Consider the following 26651-nt stretch of genomic DNA (forward strand, 5'->3'; position numbering starts at 1 on the left):
AAAGTAGGGCTGCCTCTGCTCACAGTTCACCTTTCTTAAGAATTGATTCATCTGCACTGATTTCTGGCAATGGGCAAGTTCCCTAATGGAAGTAAAAAATTGTACTTGAACATGTCTAAAATGTACATCAGCATACCTAGGCATACTAATATGTAGTATCACCACTTCCCAACTTGTCTGGGGAAACCAAATGCATGTATAAAATGTAGATTGTGAGAAGCATTGACACTCTCTGTGCTCAATACAGGATGCAGGACCAAAAACCTATGAGTCCAGCTCACAGACACAAAATCCCAAAAATCTTGGATGTAATAATCCAAAACAAAGCAGGGAATTCTCATGTATTAAAACCGATTGCTAATAACTGATCACTCGAGTAATGGTTTGGAACCCTGTGCACATGATAGCTGGCTTAGACAGTGTTACACCTTGAAGTATGGTGCTGGGAGTCCCAAAGATGCATACATAGGGTAGCTAGCTTTTTTCACCAAGCTCCCACATTGTTTTTCAGTTGTCACTTCTCCTGGCTATGTGAATAGTGATATCTAGTGGTCATGGTTGCCTTAATGTAGTGTTTCTTAGACAAATGCAGCAATCAACCCCCCCCCCAAAAAAACAAAAACAAAAAACCCAAACAACCCTGGAACACAGTGGCTATATCTACACAAGATGCTTTACTTGAAGTTAGAGCTAATTACTGTACAGTAAGCATCACCGTCTACATGTGTAGATGCTTACTGCACAGTAATTTGCTTTAATCGTGAGTCAATTTGCTACCTGTAGATGCAAAGAGCAAATTTACTCTCCATTACTTACTGTGCAGTAGCGTAGGTGTAGACGCCTGACCAGGATCAAATGTGCCCCTGGCAGATTCTTCCCTGCCCCCAGGAGCTGCCTGTTGCCAGGGTGGGCTCTGCCACCAGAGCCTGGGTGGGGACTGTCTGCCCACCTTCAGATTCAGGGAGTTGCAGGGCCCGGGGATGGAAGATCCTCAGACCACTCTCTGTGGTCACAGGACCCAGCTCTGTCATTGTGGGCCTGAGCTGGGAGATCCTCATCAGGCTGGGAGATCCCTGGGAGATAAGGATCTGTCAGCCCCAGTCCTGCAATCACAGAGTGGAGGCTGGGAGTTCCCTGCTGCCAGGGCAGGGGGCATTGATCCCACCCAGGCTCTGGTGGTAAGGCCTGCCCCAGCAGCAGGTGGCTTCCAGGTGCAAGGAGCAATGTCCCAGACCCCACCCTGCCAACTCCTGGGCTAACACCCAGGGCAGTGGTGATGTGTAGGGGGTGTACGGATGTGCAGATGCACTCCCTGAAAACGCTGGTGCATCCCCTTACAGCCAGCAGTCTCAGGCAGGGGGCAGGCAAGAGTGCTGGTGCCCCACCCCTGAGGGTGCCGGCTGGGGAGTGGGGGTGCCAGCGGAAGTGATCCCTCCCACAGCCGATCGTGCTCACCCAGAAGTGCTAGTGGTGTGCCTGGAAGCACCTATGATCTGAGCAGGGTGCGGAGCCCATGGCAAATCATTCTGTGTGGGGCCCTGCCCCTGGATGGGAGGAAGCTGGCAGCAGATTTGGCGGCGGGAGGGAGAGGAGAGGTGAGTGGCCAGTAGTGCTGGATTCAGAGGCAGATTTGGTGGTGAGGGTAGGGTGCTAAGTGGCTGGACATGAAGCCAGTGGCAGTGTGGTGTTGCCCTGCCACTGCGCCCAGCTCTGTGAAGCCCCCCAAAACGTAGGGCCCAGGGCAGTTGCCCTGATTAACGCCCACCCAGGGATGGCCCTGCCTGGAAGTGCCAGTGATGTGCTGCTGCCATTTGTAGGTTGGTGGGATTAGCTGCAGGGGGACCCCCCCCCTCCAGTTGGCAGGATCAGCCATGGGGGGACTCCCCCTCGTCACTTGCTGCTGGGGGGGCAAGTGCCCCCCCAACTCAGGAAGCACCAGTCACCCATGACCCAGTGGGAACCTAGAGAGCTCCCCTTGGCTGCTGCAGTGGCTTGGTATAGATCTACACATCACATATAAACGTGGCAGAGCACTGATAGTGCCTGTCACTTTAAGGACTGGGCCAGGTGCCTGATTGGAGTGGCCATTTGAAGTCCCAGTTCCCTGAGCTGAGGGTAGTTCATGATCAGCCAGCAGAGGAGAAACACTTATCTGCTGAGCTCTGCCAGGAACATTATGGAGGACAGGGGAGGCTATGGGGATGGAGGAGGCCTCATTTGGCCTAGGTAAGATGTGAAACTGCACCCTGCTGGAGAAGGGTGGGGCGAGAGGGTCTGGTGGGGCTCCCTGTGGTAGGGGAGTCCCCAAGAAATGCCAGGCCAATCAGCTTCCCAGTGAAAGGCAAGTGTGGGGTGCCTTCTAACCCCAGCCCCTGCCTCCCTGGTGCGTTCAACTGGCTCAGGGGGAGCCCAGGCTCATAGGAATCCTGAAGCAGGGCCCAGGTCAGCAGAGGGATCTTCGTGAGCCTGAGAGGGGGCCAGGCATGGCTACACCCACCTGAGCCTCACAGTGTAATACCCCAGGGCAGAGGGCCAGGCAGGGCTACAGCCACCTGAGCCAGATGGGGTGGCAGACCCCAGTGAGCCCTAGTGAGGGGACAGTGTGTGGAGCCCCAGTGAGGGAGTTGAGGGCTTGGAGCCCAGTATGTGTTTGTCTGTTTGTGTTATGAAAGACCCAGTGCAAACCACTGGTGGGTGCCACGTGCAATGCTTGAGCCACAGTGTAGGCGTGAAACAAAGCTGCAGATATTCCCCCTAATCATCAGGGTTCAAAATGAATAGCCTCCTGTCTAGGTACAATCCTATTACATCAAGGCATGGCAGGATAGCAAGGTGGGCAGCTAGCCTGTAGACAGGAAGCAGGCAAGTGCTTGTACTGTTACAGTAGATGCGTGCCCAGTTTACTCTAGAGTACTTTACACTAAAGTAAACTGCTTCCAGATTATTTGCACGTGTAGATGTGCCCAGAGCTTGTGATTTTTTCCCTTAGGAAAGACCTCGCATTCTTCATTGGGAGGAGAGGACACTCTTTGCCCACCTCTCTAGTCTTCTGCCTGCAAAAGAAGCAGTGAATTTTATTTCCCCTTGTGAGCCCAGGATATTCCCTAAAGTCTGTACAGAATGTTGGAAGCCAAGGGATAAACAGAGTCACCTTCCCTAAGTCCTACTGAATGGAGGCAATCAGACTGTCCCATTTGCTGGCTCATACCCCAGAAAGGATGACTTCAGATCACCAGGTATTCGGTACTGTGTCAATATTCCATCAGTTCTTTTTTAATGGCCTAATTAGCTGATTTCCTAACATTACCAGGCAATAGGAGGCACTGGGTGAGTCTGCACATGGCCCTACGGCACCATTGTTAATGCACCATCATTTAGTACTTTCTTTTAGTACTAAACGACAGTGTAGTAACATACTGTACTGCATCATACTGGAGGCGCGCTATTATTTTTAGCCCCTACGTCACCGTAGCAACACGCTATAACAAGGGAGCATGTTGCTATGGCAACATAGCTACAGCATCACAGTTTGCGCCCACCAACACTACGTCACCGTCTGAAGGACAGGAGTGGAGCAACCACCTGCAGCGCCAGGACAATATGCTATTTACCAAGAATTGGTAAATTGTTCATAGGTTTTTTTAAGGTATTGTTTGTTTGCACTAAGGGCAATAATACTCCCATTGTGTGTCTTCTTAAGTGGTCTACTGGGTAGTGCAGTTAAATTGTGGGGAGAAAGGGTTTGGGTTTTTTAATGTTTCTCTCTCAATCCTTCAGTCACATGCAAGTTATTGAAATGTACTAACACAAATATGAAATTGAGGTAATTTTCCCCTGATTTCAAGTGGAGCAGGACTGGGTCTTTGTACTGTACTGTACTGTTTACTCTCTAAGATGCATCTCTTTTTTTTTTTTTTTGTCTACCTGCAATGAATTAGAGATATTGCATGAGCTGAGGAAAATCTCGTCCACAGCTTGGCAAACATTAAGATCAGTTAAAAGTATGCAAAAATTCTAGTTTGGGGGAAAGGAAGATAGCAGATTTAGAGGTGAATGAAGCCAACTAAGCCTTATCAGGTGAAACCACTGAGCTCTATATGCCTGTAAAGAAAATGGGAATAAAAGCCAGTTATACATGTGAGTGAAAATTTAGGAAGCAAAATCTTGTTTGAAATACGTTAGTAGCACTCCACTTTCTTACTCCATCTGGAGGGATCTTTTTTGGGGAGGTGGGGGGGAAAATAACCAAAAATTAAATTATCTCGTTTCTGGTACCTACAATTCATAGTACCTACACTCAATCCTGAATTCTTAAAAGTGATTTCGGATGCATGTGATGTAATAAGTGGCTGCTTATGCTCAGAAGTATTTTGTAATGTCCTGATACAAACAGTATGTTGTTAAAACCAAGTTTGTTTGCCTGAGGTTAGTTCTCAACTCTGAACCAAAAACTCTCTGGACTTGTCTACTTCATCTAAAAGTCACTTTCATGTACAGAAAGGATAAAGCCTTAAATATGAAATTTCAATTTAGGTGCACAGGGGAATGTTTGCATTAGTGTCTTGGATCTGAACCTGGCAGAAGGTTTTGGTTCTAGCACTAGAATAGTTCTGCTTATATCTGTTCTTGAAGGGTTATAACTCCGGATGATGAAAAGTAATGAGAGATGATTTCACCTTCTCCGTCTCAGACCTCCTCTGTAATCTTCATCCTTTTAAAAGCTCGTGCCTCTCCATATGGCATCTGCCACAACAAGTCATCCCAACTTCCTACCTTGCTCAGGTTATACACTACATATCTAGATATGTGGGGGTTTTTTTAATATTGAAATAAATTTGTAATAATGCAAAACAACCACTTGACAGTGTGTTGCCTTGTGGCTTCTCACTTGTGACCTCTATTTTTGTATTGAAATCTCCTCCAAACAGGGACCTTATACAGTGCCAGTAAAGGAAGGGGAAATAAAAGGTGAAAGTGGAAAAAAATGAAATCTCATAATATTTGGCATGTACTATTTGGGGTTGAAACTCATAACATGCCAGTAATGGAATCCATTAAACTAAAGTCCTCCATCTTTATAAGGGTGTCAAGTAAGGATAGCTAAGTTGGCTTCTTCCCTTTCACAACAGAAAGGCCAACATAAAAGTACTTTTAAGTAAATCAAATGTAACTTAGTTTAAGCAGTGACCTATTTTTCCAACATGTCTTATACAGAAAGTTTAAGTCTCATGAAAAAGACTTCAGCCCCAAGAACATGGATTCTGTGCATATATGACTTTCTGCATGTACATATGACTTTGGGAACTGTGCCATTTATTAATTATAGGCTGGATGGGAAGCTCTGCCAAGTGCCCAGTCTGGCTTGGCTTAGCTCAGTGATCCTCACCAAAGGATGCACTGTTACGTGTGGAAACACGATTCGCAAGATGAATGCTTCACATAGGAACCCATAGTGTTAAAAACATTCTGACCTGTTCTTGTCTTTGAGCTCTAGCAATAGGAAAAATTGCTCTATTTTTCTGTAGTCAGAAAATGAGTGAAAGTCTAAAAAGCTGAGAACCACTGGCTTAGCTTATAAAAGTATGGCCTGTATTAGTTATACCACAGTCTGTATCATTTTTGCACATTTATTTACTACTTTGTTAAAGGCATAATGAAAATATTACCAACTTGTTTTAAAAACCTGCTTAATCAACAATAAATTAATGTACACAAAACAGATGCATACTACTATCCAAACAAATGAGCGAAACGCACACAAAATTAAATGGTTCTCATCTTTAATATAAAATACACCATGCTTTTCTTCAAAAGCAGTAAAACTATAATGACCCAAATCAGAGTGCACTATAGTATCATTTAAGAATGCTTATGAGATACAGGATGATTCCATGTGTAACTACTGAGGTCTTGCATTTAGTTAGTTCATAGCAGAATCCATCTTCTGTGCGTTTCAGTTATTTTTCATCTATCAAAATATATAAATTAATTTATATAGTTTAGTTTCTGCTAAATAGCTGTTGCTACCACCACTTTTCAAAGAGAATGCAGTCTGTAGGAACACCAAGGTTTTTTAGTAACTTGGATATAGATTCTATCATTGGAGGTGGACCACATATGTACCATAAAGTATCCTTAGATGCATGTTTTTCCAGATCCTTTGCAGATATTCTTCCCTCTGACAAAAAGAATGTAAGTAGTTAACAACACAAGTATTTTATATGAAGACAAAATCTTCAACACAATCAAGAGGCAGAGACCTAATGTTTAAAAAATTGATGGGTGCTTTTTGCTGCTGTGGGCACTTGCTCTCTGAGAACTCACACCCATTTAAGGTTTACAGAGTTTAAACATAAAAAATAATGAGGCATCTAAAACTGTTTAGTCACTTGAAAATTTAGATTAGCACATAAGAAAAGTCTGAACCAATTTACAGGACATTACTTGTTCAATTTCCCTTAACAAGAAGATAAACTACCTTAGAACTAAACAGCAATGGATCACTTACTCTAACCCAAGGACAACAGAAATGGAATCAATTAAGCATGCCTTAAAGGCAATAGGCTAATCCTACTCTATCATTACAGCTTTAAGCAAAGATAATGTAACATAGGGAGGAAAGGGTTGGGCACAAAGTTTCAATTAATTTTTCTTGCTTCTAATTCAGCACAGCTGTAAGACTGAATTTGTGAACATGAAATTATGGTAAGATCTAAAAAATACAGAAAAATAAACCATTTAATTTATTTGTACATAAGTTTCTCCACTCAACCGCTGGAATCCAATCTCACTTTAAGTGCTTTTATATAGATAATCTAGTATTTTAAAAGACTTAAAATACTGCTGCGATCAGGCGGCAGAAGGGACCTCAGCTCAGCTGAGTTCCCCTCCCCAGTGCTGCGATCATGCTTCAAGTGGCTGCACCGGGTTTCAAGCAGCTGGGAACCCAGCCCAGTGGCAGGAGGCGCCTCCACTGGGGAGGGTTCCCAGCAGCTTCAAGCCCTGTGGAACTCAGCCCAGTGCCAGGAGGTGGAGCGCAGCTCTGGCTCCGTCCGTCTCCCACCGGAGCTGAGCTTCATGGGGCTGGTGGAGCTGCTGGGAGTGCAGCCCGGCAGGTAGAGCCAGTGGTGCACTCCCTGCCAGGCTGAGCCACATGGGGCTGCGTGGAGCTGCTGGGAGCGCAGCCTGGCTCTTCCCTGCCTCCCACCATGTGGCTGGGCTGCTGCTTCGAAACTCAAAATGTTTTGAAACTTTTAAAATGTTTTGACTGGCCTCGTTTTGTTTCGAAGCCCTCTGTTTCATTTCGATTTTGCTGTTTTGAGCTCGAAACGAGTCTAAACAGCCAGCGAAATTTTGCACAGCCCCACTAAACAACACAAATGCTATCTCCAAAGGGACTGACAACTTTTTATGCATCTGTGTACTGCCAGCCATACTACATACCTATAATATATGGCTGAAGTTCTTCACAGACTTGCAAACTCTGCTGGGTAACATGGAAGTTGCACGCAATCTTTCCAGGAAATGCATTCATTAAACGAAGGATATTTTCCTGGAATGTTAAACATACTTGGTTATACCACAGTCCATTAAATCAAAGCAGATGAGTGCACAAGGTCCCAGAACAACATCAGTAGTTAGCATATACTATTAGACTATGCATATATTACATGTGAAAGTTGAGAATTTGGTTTTTTTTTCTTTTTTTTCTCTTACAGGGCAGCACTCTTAAAGTGCACAGCATTTCTGTACCTGGAATATGCAACCATATACGGCTAATACTTTATTCCTTTTCTGCAACAGGTTGTAACTAATCAACACTTGCATCTTATAACCATTTCCGCTGTTTTGTGGCTTCCTGCCTTGCAGCTGTCCCCATTTCCTTTCTGTGCCTTCCAAAAACCTGCAGCACTGAAACTTAAAATGTGCACTTTGTGCATTTAATTTGTCCAAACCTTTTAGTTCAACCTTGAAGCCACCTGACCTTGGGTAACAATACAGACTTTTCTTGTTTTTGCAAAACCCATTACAGTATAGATTTAATGCTATTAATAATCAAAGTAGAAACCTGATCATTTTCAGTTCCCTAATTCACTGCTGTAATTGCTCTCACAAAAACTTTGAGGCTTTAGCTATTGCATTGTTAAAATTTAAAGAAATAAGTGGAGCAATGAAATCTCAAGCTAAGATTTCATTTGTTACCATCTACAGTCTAAGGGCACAGTTCAAGGTGGAGCTGCTGCTACAGTGTAACAATTAGGTGTGCAGAAGCCTGTAGTGATACAAATTTAGCAAAAGTGCTCCAATTTTAACACTACATCATTCAGAGTTAAAGTTGAGGTGATTCAGCTCACTGATGTCCCTACAGGCTCCTGCACACATAGCAATGCACACAAGCTCCTAAGCAGCCACTTCCCCGCTCCTTGCTCCTCCTGGAGTTGCTCTTAAGTCATTGAGGCCAACCTCTTTGGCAAGAATGCCAGAAATCAGATCCATGCTCTCCCTGAGTGCTACTCTGATCCTCTTCCTCTAACCAATCTGCTGCTCTGCTTCCTACTCCCTGCCCAAATTCCTGCTCTACTTTCTGCTTCCTGCCCTCTCTGCTGCTGGGCACTCTGTCTTTTCCCTGATCTGCCACGTGCTCCACAAAGAGGCCAATGCCACAGGCTGACCCCCCTCCTGCTCAAACCTTAGAGCACGGACAGAGGTTTACTATCTGGGGCTTTTGTTTACTGTAGAGGACTGGGGGAGTGCTCTATTAATTTATTTTGAAGAAAGTATATTAGCTAGAATATGCTGAAGTAACACCAGCTCTGTTCTATAGCATTCTGGATTATTTTACTGTTTGTTTGTTTTGTTTGCTTACTAACTAGTAACCTGTTTCCTATTATCTATTGTTTGTATTACAAGGAGGCCTAGAGGCATGAACTAGGACTATGTATGGCACCATTGGGCCTTTCCCAGACACCTGGGAAAGAGATGATCTACAATAAAAAAGAATGGGCCAACTAATGAACACAAGACAAACTGGGCAGGCATTAAAGAAACATGAGCTATAAAGGACAACACAGTGAAGGTGGGCAAGAATCAAATTACTGCTATAAAAACTGTTGCTTTTAAGATGTGCAATACAACAGGGGAAGAGGAGGAATTTATCAGTAATTTGAGTATTTATTTAAGATATCAAGCTACAAACTTTTGTCTGAACCACCCCACACTACTAGTATGAAGGAGACTTAACATTCCTAAAATAATCTTTTCTTCCTTTTCCAGATATGTAGTTTGTATTGTGTTGTGACTATAACTGGGGCTATTCTGTTAGATGAGGACCCCGTCAGTTTCAAATGTCATAACGGGTTCTGCAGGTTTTTCAATCACTACTTTCATACACAAGAAAGGAAAATACAATAATTTGTTTCGGCAATGGGTGGATACCTTCACTGAAATTTCCAGGTTGATTCTGACCAGGAGGACAGTAGCCAAAGCTGCTTCACATATGTGAGTACTTTATACAGTGTTGTGCCAATGAGCTGCAACTTTCATTTTTATGTCAAATAACATGTGCATTTAACAGCTTGCTGACCAATCCACTAAGATGTTTAAATACAACTGGGAATTTCCAGGCTTTGATAACCAAAAATATTTTCTTTTCCAAGAAAAAACTGTGTTCGTTTCCTCTAAATCTATTTTAAGCCAGTCCCAGTAGAGACTCCAGCCTGAGGCCTCTCATTGACTTAATAATCTCAGTAGCAAGCCTACTGCTATTCTTAGTTTCATACTGATTGGCCATTTTTGTAACCATAAGAGATCTTTGGCTTAACTTTGGGTGTTTATTTTCCTCAGTATCTCATGATCCAGCCTTTAATTTCTTCAAGGCAAACTCTCTCATTAGAGACAGAATTTTCACTTAGTGCTGATTTGACCCTAACAGTGTTATCAGTGACCCTATATCTTAGTACTCTACTATTCAGTCTTAAACTGCCACAGGATAATGGTCTCCTGCTGCTACATAAATGTTGATGGTACTAAAGTATATTGCAAGGACTATATCAAACTGAACAGGCAACACCATGTAATGACATGACTATTCCAAATGAGAATCAGGCAAAACATATGGTAATAACAGTCCCCATCCCCTTCTTAATGTATGCTTGCATTTTCATGTTAGGATAACAGAAGCTATTTTACAAAATGTCTTTTAAAGGAAAAAATGAAGTGTTACTGAAATATAGAAATACAGCTGGGTAAATACATTTTGAGCATGGATGTCCATTTTTAAGTTCCATCTGAATTATACATTAATGTGGACATCCTGCAGATGCACACAGGCACATGTCACAGTTTCATGTATTTCTAGTTAGAATTATTCAGAAAGCATTTGCCAGGTTCTATAGAGGTACTTGACAACCTGTGGCTTAATTAACTTCCAATGGTCTCTCTGGAAATATATTACATTGGATCATGAGGTAAGATGTTCCCAAACAGGAAGCAAAGTCAAAGGAATTAAATTTCAATTAAAGAAACAGCACTGAAGAGGGTGAAGATTGAAAGTTACATTAAAATTTATATAGTAGTGCCTGAGTTTTCACCAATGAAATTAATGGGAGCCACAAACATTCCCAGAATTCCTGTCATTCTTAGATTGACATAATAAAGAAGCTTTCTGGGGCAGGGAGGATCTTTTGGCTCTACATAGTCCTGGTGCAACAGGACTATACAGGGCACCAGGCTTTGCAATGATACATAACAATAAATGGACAAGCCTTCTGAAAGGAAGAAATAAACATCAAAAACACTATTTCCTTTTTCCTACCTTGAATAAGAGCTCATTTGTATTCTTTGCACTGTAGAGCAGTTTCACAGTTCCCATTTTATACCCACTTCCCTTAGTCTCTTGGTTTATGTAAAGATCTGCTACATGTAGCAGTATGGAGAACAGTGGGTTAATTCCTACTCCTCCTGCTATCAGCACAAGGTTTACAGGAGAGTCTCCAGGCTGTGGATCAAAGCAGAAGTCACCTCCCACTCGCAGAGCTACTTCTGAGTCAAGGGTGCACTAGAGATGGAAAAAGAGGTTATTTCCAAACCAAAAGCAAAGAATGAAATACAATTCTTTTTGCATCACTGAGTCATAAGACAAACTAAGCTTAAGAATAAGATCATTATTGTTAGTTCTTACATACTTTACTAGTGAGGGAATGCTAAAGCATTTTAAAAATGCACTGGAAGTTTACAGAGTTATCTGAAGTCAGTGCCTTGAGTATTCTGAAGACATCTAGTTTTGCCTTCAGGTAAGTCTTAGCCATGAGAAATAGCGACATTCGACATTCCTACATAAGTACTGATACAGGCTATTACATGAGCAATTCATAAGAGGATTTTTAAACAATGAAGAAGTATGTGGCTGCAAAGACTCAAAGATAAGGTTTGAAATCCCAGTGTTTAGAAGGGCTGTTTACAAACGAGGAGGTACTAGGTTATAGGACAAAGCCACACTGCTTTTGTGAGGACTTGAAAGGGTTGTCTGCTTCACTGCTACACCAAAAAGAACTGAATTTACTGAAAGAAAATTTCTCATAGAAGATTTCCATCTGCTTTATTTTTTTTACCAGCTACAAAAAAACGGAAACTACACGTGCACGTGCTTACTGTGCAGACAACTACACTACTCGCAAGTAAATTGCTACCTGCAAATACAAGTAGTAAATTTACTTGTCAGTAGTTACTGTGCAGTAGTGCTCATGTACATGCGCTGTGCCCCTTCACTGGTTCCTTCGGGCAGTTGCCCAGGCCCAGCAGCACCAGGACAGCCAGGGGGCCTTTCACACACCAAGGAATACAGCATGTCCTCCTCAGTTGTGCAGGCCAGGGACATGTAGCACAGCCACAGGGAGCCCTCCATGCAGTGGCAACAGAGGTTGTGAAGAAAAGTAGGCTTGCCTGCCACATCGTCAAAGCTCAGGGTCCTGTGCCAGGTATGCAGGTGCACCTGGGGCACCGTGGTCATCAGTAGGGAGCCGGGTTTTCTTTTTCCTACAGATTTCCTTATTTTATCACGGGAAAAAATGGATTTTACCTTTTGGAGGAGAAACCCATGCATTTCCCACTTTTGCAAAGAGCCTACAGCAAGCAGCAGTGGGGGAGCTGGCTCTGCTCCTGCTGCAGATGCCTTCTGTTGGGGGCAGAGTGCTGTGGACCTGGGTCCCTGGCTCCATAGCCCAGGCAGCTGAGGGACCGTTCTGCAGGGCTGGGGGGCAGGCTGTGAGTGGCGGAATGGGGCATGGGCAGGGCTGCGGGGGGGCTTTAATTTTAATCATAGATTTTGAGGGTTTTGTCAGAGAATTTGCAATTGTTTATCAGGGAAAACCAGGATCCCTGGTCATCATCAGCAGCAGGGTATAATGGATCAAGCACACAGTCCACACAAACAGCTCCTTACGCTGTGCCCAGGTCACACCCCCAGGGGGCATGTTCTGGGTGCAGAACAGCGGCTGAGGGGGGAGGGGCAGCCTCCCTGGAGAGGCTCCCTGCAGGGAGGGCGGGGACGTGGGCAGCTCCGTGTCTCAGTTGTCTGGTAGCCCCACACCATGGTGGCAGCACAGGAGACAGGCTGGTCTGCAAGAGAAGTTGGGAGAGTGGATCTTAAGCTGTCGCAGCAGGTGCTGCGAGGAGCCTGGCCTGGCCTGGGAATGGGGCAGGGGAGGCAGATTGCTTATGGCCAGCAGCCTGCCAGCCCCTGGGGAGGAAGCAGGTACAGGTGGCTCAGCTGGTGGCCACCTGGGCCCAGGCCTGCCCAGCTGACTTATCATGGTCTGTGGGCACCCATGCATGCGTGACCCCCAATCTGAGCCTGGGCAGCACAAAGCCCCCAGGTACAGAGCATTTTATCTCCAAAATGTCAGGGTTGTCAGCAGGGCCGTCAGGGTCACTGCTACCCTTGGCCAGGGCCCTGCTGATGCAACATCTGCAGGAGGAGGACCCAGGACTGGACCTTCCTCCTGGACCACCTGGTGATGGCCTCAGATAACCAGCTGGTGGACATGCAGCAGAGGATGCCTGACAGGACAGGTGGAGGGTGGAGGATGTCTCCCCTGAAGATGCACAAGACCAATGCGAGGAGGTGTGGGACCGGGAGTTTATGGTGCAGCTCCTGGCCCTGGAGAACTGGCGTGTGGAGACCCTGGAGCAGCAGGCTGTGCTTGCAGCCAGAGGAGTGGAGGCCACAGGGAAAAGGACTGCCGGGTGCTGGACACCAGGGCTGTGCAAAATGGCACTGTTCCCTTTTGCCTTCAGTTTTGAGGTTTCCATGGAACAGCGTTCTGTTTCGAATTTCATTTAAATTCAAAACAGCTGTTCTGTTTTGCTTTGTTGAAACAGTTAGGTGTTTTGAGGTTTCGCTTGATGGGGCTGGGGGCGGGGAGTCAGCCCAGCTGGACTGACTCCCCATCCCTGGTGCTGTGAGTGGGTGGGAGCAGGCAGGCTGACTCCCCATCCCTGCCCGATCGCAGCACTGGGGAGGGGAATTCCTGGCAGCCGCACATCACCCAGCAGCAGCTGCCCCCCCCACCATGGGCTTGAGTTGGAGGTTCAGTGCCACCTCCACTGGCCAGGAGCTCCTGCTCCAGCCCCCACCCTGGGTCCCCTGCCACCCAGTCTCCTTGCCGGGTCCCAGCTCTGCTACTCAAAGCTCCACGCGGGCGCAGAGCAGGAACTGCAGGCAGCAGGGCCAGGACTTCACGCTGGCCCTGGCCACTGGCTACTGGATGGGGAGCTGCATACACCAGGAAACCAGAAACCGCTGTCACCCCTGGGGAAGCCCCCAGCTTCTCAGGCTCACCACAGGGTGGGTGCATACCTGTAGGAGAATGGCCAGGGGCCGGGGTGCTGGATGCCTGTCCCCAGGTTCCGCCCCCTAGGTGCCCCCACCCCAGGAGGGTGCACATACAACATTGTACATAGTTTGCACAGGGAAAATAGTGGTCATGTCACCCCTTGTCCTGCACTATCAGGGGCAGGACAAATAGTGAGGTATTTCAACTAGTGTAGTAAATCAACTGTGTTGTAAGACATTGTGGCACAGTGGAATTTTTCCATTCCCTGATGCTGGTTTCTAGCCTTAGTTATGACGTGAACTGTTGGGAAGATATTGGCCTCTAACATAGATGACTAAAATTGCAAGCATTATATTGAAATGGTTTAGGCAAATTAGAAAGATTAATGTTCCAATACAGATTCAGTAAGAAAAACTACAACTACCATGTCCTCTGTTTTACATGCATAACAGATAAGGACATAATTAGCTTAACTGTATAGCACAATTTAAGCAACAGGCAAAGAAGTGGGATGGGTATTGTAACAAATACTAGCTATCTTCATTGATTAAGCACATTAACTGCTTAACTATGCTGGAACTCTAGGCCCCACTGTTACTTTGTAATGTACTGGTGGTACTGGCTTTAACTGCATCACTGGTAAAAATACATAGGTGTTGTCAATTGGAAGGCCTCTAAAACAGCCTGAAAATTGACAGCTCAACGCTGTTAGAAGCACAAGGGGCTCTGCAAAGCCCAGCCTTACTGAGGTGCTTCAAGCTTGGGGTAGGCTGTTTCTGGAAGTAATGAGCATTATTGACACTGAATTTGGGTAAGTGCATAACTTTTTTCAGTCTCTAGACTATGTGTTGAAACAGTCTCCTGTATAGCCATATCTCTACAAAAAAGACTCTGTCTTCCCGGAACTAAATTAATAAAGAACTTGAAGATCTCTTAGGATAAGACTTGCTATTGTATTTAAGGCTTCATTGTAGGTTAATTTGTAGAGCTAATTATGCTTAAACAAAAAATGCTGTCAGCTGCAATAGGTGCTTTGTCTGCCTGTTTGGTGGTGGCTATCATGCTCTGTTTGAGTGTTTGTTGGGCCAAGTGCTCTGAGCATTTGAGAGATGGTATTTGCAAGAGGCAGAACTTGCTGCCTCTGGCCCCACCTGTGCCCTAACAAGGGGGCACAGCTAGCTCAGGCCTAGGAGTATAAATAAGGTCACGTGAGTGACCAAGAGAGAGCCAACAGGGCAGTTATAAAACACCTCCCAAGGGTACAAGAGGAAAAGGAGCAGGAAGGTGAGTGAGCTTAGTCCATTTTGTGTGGTGGTAGTGACTAGTTTGTAGAAGGGAGTCTTGATAAAGTGTGTGCTCCCCAAAACAAGCTAAATTAACAGATGGGGGTGAGTTGGCTTCAGCTACCACCTGCTAAAAGTTACCCAATACATCCTTGTAAATCAGGATTGTAGGGCTGAAATGTACCTCACAAATGTAATCTATTCCAGGCCCCTGCTCAAGGCAAGGTTACTCCTGACTAAATCACCTCAGCCAAATGTCTGTCCAACCTGCTCTTGAAAACTTTCAGGAATGGAGTTTCCATAACTTTTCTCTAAGTAGCCTGTTCTAATGCCTGACTAGCCTCCTAGTCAGAAAATTCCTCCAAATCTCTAACGTAAACTTTCTCTACTGAAGCTTGAGGCCTTTACTCCTAGTCCTGTCTCCTGTGGGCACAAAGAAAAGCCTATCTCCATTCTCTCTATAATATCCAAAGGATATTTGAAGAGTGTTATATCCCACCCCCCCATCTTCTCTTTTCCAAACTAAACAATATGAGCTTTTTCAGCTTTTTTTCATAAGCCTCGCTTCCCAAGCTCCTAATCTTGTCACCCTGCACTGAACTCTCTGATCTGTCAATATCTGTCTTGAAAAGTGGGACCCAGTACTCGAGAAAAGGCGTCTCCACTGCTGAACAGAGTGGAAGAATCGCTCATTAATGCAACAAGAATAAACTGTTAGCTGGTATTAAGTTTATGGTCTACTGTAATTCCCAGGTTCTCCTCTGCAGCCTAGCCAATCATTCTCCAGTCTCGATTTGTGCTTGCAATTATTATGTCCCAAGTGCAGGACACTGCACTTGTCCTTGTTGAAGCTCATCTAGGAAGACTGGAGAAATGGCCTACAATCTATCAAGGTCATTCTGGGTCCTAGTCCTGCTTTCCAAAGCATCCTCAATTCCACGCAACTTGGGGTCATCTGCAAACTTGCTAAGCGTACACTCAATACCACTGTCCAAGTTGTTAATGAAAATGTTAAACAATACTGGGCCCAGGACAGACTCCTGGGGAACCCCACTTGATATCTTCTCTCAGTTAGTCACTGAGGTACTGATGTCTAGCTGGTCTTGCAGTAAGAGATTAGTCTTCACTTTAATTTATCCTTGTCTTGAATTCAGGTTTTCAAGCGAGTTAAACTGTCAATTTTTAAATTCTAGGAGTTAACTTTTTAAGGTTCCTTACCACCAGCAAGTGAAATAAGATTACGTAATCTAAAACTTCTATATTCCCAAGCTCCAGTAGACTACTAAAAGGTTTTTTTTGTTTTTTGTATTTCTTTTTTAAACCTAGCTGTAAAATAAGTTAACACAATCTATTTAAACAGTGTAACAATGGCTCCCCGCTTTCCTCCCCTGCTCCAAATGGTAACCACACAAACAAGAAAACCACATTAAAATTAGTTTAAAATGCAGAAGAGGCCCCATTGAGGAATGGGGGCTACCCATTTTATTGCACCAAGTGTCTCTTGTATAATTGTTTTCCCAGGTGGCATATAGCTGCACACAATGCAAAAAGCTCTTGGCATTCAGGGACTTAGTATAGTCCTTGAAGACTTGGGTGAATTGGAGCAGCTGAGAGAGCTAGAAGAGTAGTAATGTAGTCCTATTTCCAACCTAGCAGTACTAGTGCTGCTTAGGAGAAGGAAGGGAAGGACAGCTCAAGCTGGAAAGAAGAGATGCTTTCCAGAGCAAGGGACCTCTTTTCCACTGGAAGCCCCAACATATTCTTGTGCCAAGGATATGCTTCTGGGGGTTGGGACTGGGAAGTCAATAGGAAGAAGAAAGTCTTAGTAGTGGGCAATTACATTATTAGGAGTATAGACAGTTCCATGTAAGAAGATAACTGCATGGTGGCTTGCCTGCTTGGGCGTAAAGATAGCAAACCTTACCAGACTCACTGACCAACTGCTTAGTGCTGGAAAGGAGCCAGTTGTCATTGGTGCCAACTTGGACCACAACACAGGGAAAGTGCAGAAGAGAAATCCTGGAAGCTAAATATTGACTGTTGGGGAGGAGACTTAAGTCCAGGACCTACATAATGTGATACAGAAAGCATTTCTGAAATGCTATGTCCCGAGATGCAGGCATAGTTGTAGAATTTCAACACCTGAACAAGGAGAAAGTGTAGCAAGAAGGAGTTGATGTTTATTAGGAAACTGTGGATCCTTTTGGGACAAGAACAGGAGAAAGAGGCTCCACCTAAAATGAAAAATCAGGCCAAACCATGGCCATGCAAATTTCAAAAGATGTTAAAGCAGCCTTTAAACTAAAATCTGGAGGAAAGCTGGTTGGTGTGGTAGAGCACAAGGTACAGATTGTTTATAAGATGTATCAATCTAAATCCTCTCAAAGGAAAGGAAGCAGGATGGGAGGGCTCAGGTTAAACACAGAGGAACAGCAAAAACAAACAGATTCCTGATTATTTAACAGGGCACACACAAGCAGACAACCAGACAATAATAGAAAGTAAGTTCTTTTATACTAAAACCAGAAGTCTACAATTCACTATGGGGGAACTGGAATGCTTGGCTTTAAATGACTATACTGACATAACAGTATTGCAGAATCATGGTAGAATGAGAAAAATGGATGGGACAGTATAATACCAGGGTACACATTATACAGGAATGATAGATCAGATCTATCATTAGGCTACCAAGATGGAGATAGGAGTGAACTATTATGCTAGAGCAGGGGTGGGCAGTTATTTTGGGTGGAGGGCCACCTACTAAGCTTGGCAAGCCATCAAGGGCTGCATGACGGGCAGCCAGGGGCAGATATATTAATTTTATAAATTTTTTTTTAGGGGACCTGCAGGCCAGACAGAATGGCCTGGCGGGCTGTATCTGGCCCACCCCTGTCCTAGAGACTGGTGGCGAAAAACTGTATCAAGTCAACTGGAGTAAATGCCTTGACTGGTATGAAAATAACACAGTTTATCTATGGGTAAAAATTCCATGTTGGCATAGCATAGCCATAGAAGTATATTCTTCCTATCAATTATCAGATCTTAATGGCAAAAGTGAGCTAGAAATGCTAAGGGAGGATGCTAAGGAGGAAAGACTGCAAACAAACACAATAATAGGTGACTTCAATTATTCATATATAGTTTGGATACATCTCACCCCAGGCAGGGATGCAGAGACTAAATTTCTAGACATCACAAATGACTGCTTTCTGGAACAACTGGTTCTGGAATTTAAAGAAAAGGCCATTCTGGATTTACTCATAAGCACTGCCCAAGATGTGATAACTACCAGTGAAACACTGTAATAGTGACCACAATGTAACTGTGTTTGATATGCTTAAAGCAGAGTAGCTTTTAACCTTGAGAGAAAACTATACAAAAGTAAAGAAGCTAGTTAGAAAGGGGTTCAGAGGATTAACACCTTGCAAGCAGCACAGAAGCTGCTTAAGGACACCATATTGGAAAAACACAGTAAATGCAGATGGGTAATCAAATAATCTGGAAAGTACACCAAAAAAGAAGCCAGAATGGCTAAATGGCAGAGTAAAGGAGGCTATGAAAGGGACAAAGGTAGAAGTCAAATGAGGAGTACAAACATTTAGCAAGTCAAATGTATAAATGCAGTACAAGTTAAAAAGACTTTGATAACAACGCTTGCTAGAATCCTACAAACTTAACAATAAAAACTTAAGTATATTAGAAGCAGAAAACCTCCCAGTGACTCACCTGAGCAGGATGATCCAGGTGTAAAAGATCTAGGAACACTAAAAGAGGACAAGGCCCTTGCCAACAAACTAAATGCGTTATTTGCATCAGTCTTTATTATGGAAGATATGAGGGAGATCTCTCACCAGAACCATTCCTCCCAGAACTGACCACATTGAGGTATCAGTAGATGAGGTTTTAGAGGAAATTAATAAAACAAAATGGGACCAAATTACCAGGACCTGATGGCTTTCACTGTACAGTCCTGAAGGAGTTCAAATCTGAAACTACAGGACTGCTCTGAAGTATCATTAAGAACAGCTTTGGGACCAGAGGACTGGAAGGTTGCCAGTGCAACTCCAATCTTCAAAAGGGGCGCCAGAGGGAACCCAAGTAATTACAGGCCAGTGAGTCTAATGTCCATCCTACCAAAATGGTAGAAGCAATAATTTGTAAAAAATTTGTTCAGCACATGACTGAACAGGACTTGCTGTGGGGGGGGGGGAAAAAAAAAAATCAGTATGGCTTTTCTAAGGAGCTTTTTTCCAGGGAAAGCAACTGCTGCCAGCAGGCTGCAAGAGGCCTCGGGAGAGGGGCGGGGAACCAAGTCTGGCACCTTTGATCTCTGTCCCACACTTGCCTGGTGCGACTGCACCAAGCTCATGCTGGCTCCTGCTGCTCCCGCCATCTACCTGTCCCATGCCTGTCCGATTTGGCTTCTCACAGAGCCCCAGCTCCTTTCCCTTCCTCCCCTCCATCAACATGTTCCCCTGCCAAGCCATGCACACACAGGACCAGAGTGAACTGCAGGCAGAACTCTGCTGCCCTCAACACTGCAGTTTCCCCTCTAGAATAGAGGGAAGGTCACTTGTAGATTGGAAATTGACTGAAGGATAGAAGCTAAGAGTGGTATTAATTATTCAGTAGGGGTACACTGATAGAGCTTTTGGGAGCTAATACAGATAGTTGATATTTAAGGAGGCATATTGGCTGATACCAGCTGATGGCAGCTGTATTGAATCGGTAAATGTGTGGTGGAAGGGGAGAGGAGAAGGAAAGGGCATGGGGGGCGCAGATCACAGTGAGGGAAGGGGCAGGGGCAGGTGCTGCCCAGGGTGGGCGGAGGGGGCGCACGATAGCCACTGCTTGCGGGGTGGGGGCAGGTCCCGCCACTGTTTGTTGGGGGGGAATGTGCCCTTGGATCTGCACAGCACAGAGCAGGCTGCGGCTGTGGGGTGGAGCCGAAGCTGGCGCTGCATGGGGCTGTTCTCACTGGGGGCTGGGCTCTGAGTGGGCTCCGGCAGCGCTGGGAAGAGGCTGCAGCTACTCCAAATCTCACTGCAGCTCTGCTCCCAACCCAGCCAAATGCCCCACCTCCACCCAAGCACCGGGAAAAGCCATGGCTGCAGCAGGGGCCAGTGCAGGGCTACGAGCAGGGCTGTGGCAAAATCTGGGTCAACTGCAGTCTCCTCCCAGTGCTGCTGGAGCCCATGCTGGCTCCATCCCTCAACTACAGTCTGCCTACCCACCCCACGCAGATCTGGGGGCATACAACCCCTCACCCTCCTGGGGTGTAGCACCTGCCCCCCTCCCCTTTTGGCTTACCAGCTGGAGGCAGCTCCTCCCCTCTCCACCCTGCACAGGGCACAGGTGTTTATCGGCCCCATAGGGCCAATACACAATATAGACAGCTTTCTTTATATCGGTACACCTCTAATATTCAGTTTCAGAATGGAAAGAAGTCCCCAAAAGATCAAACACTTATACATTATCTAGAAAGGGGACTGAATAGTGAGTCCAGTGAGGTGGCCAAGTTTGTAGGTGGCAAAATTATTGAGAGTGGTAAAGATCAAGGTGGACTGCAAAGAACAACAGAAGGATCTCTCAAAACTCAGTGAATGGGCAACAGAATGGCGAATTAAATTCAATACTGCAAATAAGTGCAAAGTGATGCACACAGACAGGGAAAAATAATCCAAAAATGGGCTCTACATCAACTGTTAATACACAGGAAAGAGATCTTGGAGTCATGATGAAACGGTTTACTAAAAACATCAGCTTGATGTTTGGTAGCAGCCAAAAAGGCAAATAAATGCAAGGAAGTAATAAGGGAACTATAATCAAACAGAAGTAGCATTATGTCCCTTTATAAATCTATGGTGCATCTACACCTTGAATACTGTGTAGTTTTGCTTCCCACATCTCAAAGAGGAAGAACTAGTTTTCTATTCAAGAATAGGCACAAAGGAGGCTACAAGGATTATGAAGGAAATGGAGGGGCCTGCATATGAAGAGAGATGAAATAAGCTGATGAATCCTAGCCTAAAAGAAGAGATGCTTGCGGGGGGGTATAATAGGTTTATAAAATATTAAAGGATCCAGAGACGGTAAATAGGGATTTATTATTTTTAAAATCTCTTACAATACTAGAACTAGTGGACAAACTGAAACTATCAAGGAGTAGGATTAAAACTAACAAAGAGACAGTTATATGGTGGTAAACAAAAGACCTCCATAATTAACTTGTGGAACTCATTGCCAAAAGTTGTTATGGAGACTGGTAACTTAAAAAGTGGTTTGGACCAATTCTTGGAGAACAGATCCATCAGCAGTAATTGAAAATACTAGGTAGGGGTGCAGCCTTATGTTCTTATGCTCTTGAGTAAATAAGATCAGTAATAGCTAAAAGGTTATTTATAAAGATATTAGATCAGTATTAAATAAGTCTCCCAGCATCCTATCAAGGGCCTCTTCAAGTTCTACGATGTTATCCTGTTTTGCTTCCCCTTTCCTTTCTATTAGAAGAACTAAAACCAATGCCTTATTTAACAGAGAACTCAGCTCATATTCTTTTATTTTTTTCTGGAACATCAGATTTGAACTAGCTTGTATGACACTGGATTTATCTGTAAACTCAACTAGACAAGTCAGTAGCAGTAAAATGTGTTAAGTGGAGAAGAACCACAATTAGAAATCCTAAAACATCTCTTGGAGATGGAAAACTATGAAATTAGGCTCTTAATAATCTCTAAAGAGCCACATCAAAGATATAGGTAATTTCCCCATGTACAAGTGTCCCCATGAATACTATAACTTCTATAAAACCCATCAAAACATTCATTTGAATTTCAGTGAGGCATGATACTTGCCTGATTTTAAGAACAACTATAAAACTATATAAGGTTATCCTAGGTAGGAAAATCCTGGATTAGGACCAATTTGGGGACTTCACTGCCTAGTAAATACTCCACAGTTTGGCATGTGTGTGTGTGTATGTGTTTGTGTGTGTGTGTCTCTCTCTCTCTTTGTGCGGTAACTCTACTGGTCACTAAACAGAAGCTATGGTTGTAGTCTTGGAAGAAAGTTATCCTGGACCTTACAGCCTATTCAATAGAAGCAGAAAATGCAAGGGCTATGAATTAGATATGAAGATAGTAACAGGGTAGAAGGAAATGAGTTTTAAATTGCTGTAAATAGTAAGGAGTATAGATGTAGTCCAAGGCCTTAAAAAGTAGCTAGCATAAAATGACCAGAGGCAGAAGAATTGGACTAAGCTCTGCATGACAAAAGAGGCCTTGTGATATTTAGAGTTATCTAGAATACTGGGATTTTAAGAAAATGGCATACCACTGCTAAAGCTTTGCTGTTGCTTTACCAACTATGCCCAGTTGGCACAAGGGTCTCTTCTATAACTTGTGAATTTGTCTGACAACCATTCACACTTGTATGACATCACCTTGCTAAGCAAGACCCTTCACAGTTTGTCATGATTTCTGGCAAATCCACAAATGTAATACTTCTGACACAACTAAGTAATACAGCAGGGACACATCAAAAAGCAAGATTTAATACTACATTAGATGCTCACAACAACCATGTTACCCATATTCAATTTTTCAGTTTTACTACCTCTTACAAAATAAATAGGTTAACCTCTCTGTGTTAAATGAGCAATTTAAATGACCTTTACAAGTCCTGCACACTGGGAGACTGGTCCTCCTCCCAGAAGTCAGTTAAAGTCCTACCATGGTCTTCAGGTTCTAAGCTATTTTAAAAAGCCACAATCAACTGTGTAAACAGGTGCTACACTATTTACCTGTGTGTGAATCCAGTGAGCAGGAGGATGTACTGTATGTTTTATTGCCAGTTCCAATACTCCTTCTTGTTCCAAGAGACCAGGGCTTGAACATATGGAGAATCCACCAACTATATCAAGTCCAGGAATAAAGAAGTCTACCCTAAAAAAAACAAGTTAAAGGGGGGAATAATATTAGTTCTTTGTTCAAGGACCAAGTGGATCTCAACTACTGTATGTTTATCAACACAACTATTTTGATTCCCATACTGTTCAACAGATAAGGTGCAGTATATGTTCTTTACTTGAACATTTTGGTTGCAAACAACACAGTGATAACATTCTCTCAAAACTGAATGACTTTGCTACATTAACAAAATATATCTGGAGGTTAAATGCAATTTGAGGGATAGCATCATATCAGAATTCTTTTTGGCTAACACTTGGTGACAAAATTATTTCCAGATCTCCAGGAGCTAAAAAGTATCAATAATAGACCAGATACGCTCAGATATTTCTAGATACTTCTCACAGCAGAACCAAGTGCAGTGCATTAAGGGATACCAGACTTTTTAAATACACAACTACAAAAAATGAGTAGCATAGGATTCTATGTGGTCAGTCAGAGGACTGAAGTCTCATTCTATTCTAAACACATTTAGTTATTTCTTTCAGTTTTCAAACTCTGTACCTTGCAATGAAAGGGCTTGGAAAATTAAGTTTAGGGAAACAGCTTTTACACACAAACCTTAGGGAATAAAAGCTATCAAAGCTAAATAAAATTCGCTATACAGTGTGTGTTTTTTATAAAAAAAAAAAAAAAAAGCCATTGTAAGTGAGACTGATTAACAAACTAAACTGCAGCACCCCCTGGTGACATAAGTTTCTGCTAATGTAGAAGCAACATTTTTATGACGTACATTGTTCTATGATAAAGTTAGAACACACTCAAGATACTGAAGCTAAAAAATAAACACTGGTAAAAAGTAGAGGTTTACAAATACATCGATCCTTATTGTACTGGCACCAATAAAAGGAAAATTGACATTATTGACGACCAGCTTTTTTTTTTGGCTGATGTAGCCAACAATGTCGTCTAAATGCCACATGCATGTGTGCAGCTACAGCACGTGCATGGCCAGCAGCGCAGCCCAGCAGCTTGGAGAGCAGTTGGTAAGTCTGGTGGGGAAGAGGTGGGCTGGGGCACATTGAAGCCCCCATGGTGAGGGAGGGAGTGGGGCTGATGCAGGGACAGCTGCTGCCCAGCGGGGCGGAATGGAGCTGCAGCTTGTCTGAGAGGCGCACGGGGGTGGCTCCTGCCACTGTATGCACCCCTGGGGAAAGCATAGGGGGCATGTGCCCCCTGGATCTGTGTGTGGATTGCAGGCAGGCTGGGCTGTGCGAGGCTCTTCCCAGGGGAGTGGGGAGTCGGACTAGGGCTGTGCTCAGGTGGGGCAGGAGGTGGCACATGGAGGGAGAGCTGGGGGGGAGGGGGAATACAGCCACCCCAAAATTCCTCATAGCCCCACTCCCTGTGCCGCTGCCACCTGCCCTGCCCAGCCTGAGCACAGCCCCAGTGCAGCCTCCAGTGGACAATCCACCCTTAGCCCCCCACACAGATCTGGGAGGGCATGTGCCCTCCATGCCTCTCTCAGGGGTGCGCAGAGTGGCAGGAGCCCCCCTGCAAACAAGCCGTGGCTCTGTCCTGCACCCTGCCCCACCTCAGCTGGGCAGCACTGGCCCTTGACCAGCTCCAATCCCTCCCTCACCATATGGGTCCTCGATCTGCGCGCCCCCCCAACAGACTTACCAGCCAGACATTACTCTCCAAGCTGCTGGGGTACATATTTGCAATCGGACTGGTATCAGCTGATATGGCTGGTTGAACATCAGTATTGACCTGAAAAAGCTTTATCAGTGCATCCATACTAAAAAGCAGAAATTGACAAGGAACAAAGAAAGAGCCCCTGCTTTCTGCACTGTTGTGTATCTGGGCATAATTGGCATGCTGCTGCAAAAGACAATAGTGAAAACACGTACTAGGTCTAGAGGAATAACGCATCCAGAGTCAGAAGACTAACAGCAAAACTGAGTTGCAGTAAAAATCCTTCAGAGACTAGTGTGCAATACGGTTTTTCTTTTTTTCTTCAGAATATCTAAAAGCCAGATCAATGTTCAAGGACATTTAAATCTGTCTTCCATTTTTAGTTGTATTCATAAAAGAAGAGCTATTAAAGGAAGGTCCATACATGACATAATTCAACCCAAATAATTTTGAAAAGTATGAGCCAGGAGCTTCAAAACAACTGAGCCAGAGGGTGATTGGAGTGGCTGATGTTCCCAGTGCCTAAACATTAGTCCTTAGCTCAGTATCTCCAGTTAAGAGAGTGGCCTTAATATTTAAAAGTCAAGTTCTTATTTTTCCAAACTGTACTGGAAACCGGTTCATATTTTGGCCTCTAATTTATGCCATCCTGCTAAAATCTTGCATAATCCCACTTCGCAGAAAATTGTAAACCCAGGACTTTTTCTTTTACCTCAAGTCAATTGGGGTGCTCCCCTGTTGAACTATGGACACTAAAGCATGCCAAGTAGACTTGATTTAACTATTATTCAGTTGATGGCCAGAAATGACCTCTTGCACAGTGTATTCTGAAGTAAATAGTCCGTTCTAACTAAGTAATGTCTGCCAAGCTATTTTAATAGCCCCAGAGCAAAACAAATAACTTGGCTTTAGTGCTTGTTAAATAAGGATGGAAGGAGGTACATCATCTGGCTTCCATTGCATGGATATATAATATATCGCAAGTGGTAGGTTTCAATCTTTAGGGAGAACATAAAAGGAATTCAAGGAGGTGTCAGGGCCTCTGGTTAGATACACTAAAGTTTTACTGCAACTTAAAACCAGTGGTTCACAACATTTTTAGACTCAAGATACCCCTCCGTAATTTTTCTGAATTTAGCAGCATCCTACTCAAAAAAATGCCCCAGAACTACCATATTTTCTCACTTACTACACAGCCTAGAATATAAAACACAACTTTGAAAAATGAAGAAGGAAAAAATCTTTCCTTCTACAGTAGTAACTAACTAAATAGTAGCAGCTAGGGAGCCAATCCTGCTCGTTGGTCTGCTCCCTGTAAGTCACACTCGTAACCAGCAGAAACTATTCTTACCATATTTTTTGTATTTAAATATACACTGTAATTTCTAGCTGTGTTTTGGGATACAAGTGTATGATACACATGAGAAAATACAGAAATTTCACTTTTTTGATGACAGAAATAATAGATTTCTCTGTTGCAAAAAAAACACCACAACAGGTCAGAATGTTTTTGACATCATGGATTCATGCATGAAAAATCTGGGTTTATCTTGTGAATCATGTGAAGGCGTTTGCACACTTAGCAGTGCTAATATTACATGACAACCTTAAAATGATCTTGTGGCACTCCAGTTAAGAATTACTGATCTAAACAAAAGATGTCTTCTCCCTTGTTTCCCCCCAAAGTTCTTTTTCTCCCTTGTTTGCACAAAACCCTAAACTTTGACTTGAAGTATGTTCTGATAACCTCTCAAAATAAACGCATACAAGTTAAATGGACATATTACTGTTATTGTTGATACAGTGCTGTTGTTTTGGTTTTTTTTTACTACAACTAAATAGGAACTGTAACATTACAATGCTGACATTACATAAAAGGTTGACAACCCATAAAAGCTGAGAAATACTGCTTAAGAGGATAGGAAAAC

General features: G+C 43.9%; 1 protein-coding gene across 9 annotated transcripts in view; it reads right to left on the reverse strand.

The window, feature by feature from the left end:
- Positions 1-5763: 5763 nt before the first annotated feature.
- The window catches only part of OXNAD1 (oxidoreductase NAD binding domain containing 1), a 34807-nt gene continuing 13919 nt past the window's right edge, over positions 5764-26651 (reverse strand). For all 9 annotated transcript variants that reach the window (XM_090046605.1, XM_090046604.1, XM_090046608.1 and 6 more), the window contains 4 exons: positions 22920-23061; positions 10814-11056; positions 7444-7552; positions 5764-6178 (listed from right to left, as the gene is read on the reverse strand). In XM_090046605.1, coding sequence (XP_089902731.1) covers positions 6024-6178; positions 7444-7552; positions 10814-11056; positions 22920-23061 — 649 coding nt within the window. In that variant the 3' untranslated portion in view covers positions 5764-6023. The remainder of the gene's footprint in view (positions 6179-7443; positions 7553-10813; positions 11057-22919; positions 23062-26651) is intronic.

Source organism: Crocodylus siamensis, chromosome 5 (assembly GCF_052110815.1).
Source record: "Crocodylus siamensis isolate JL-2025a chromosome 5, ASM5211081v1, whole genome shotgun sequence".
Taxonomy (NCBI): Eukaryota; Metazoa; Chordata; order Crocodylia; family Crocodylidae; genus Crocodylus; species Crocodylus siamensis.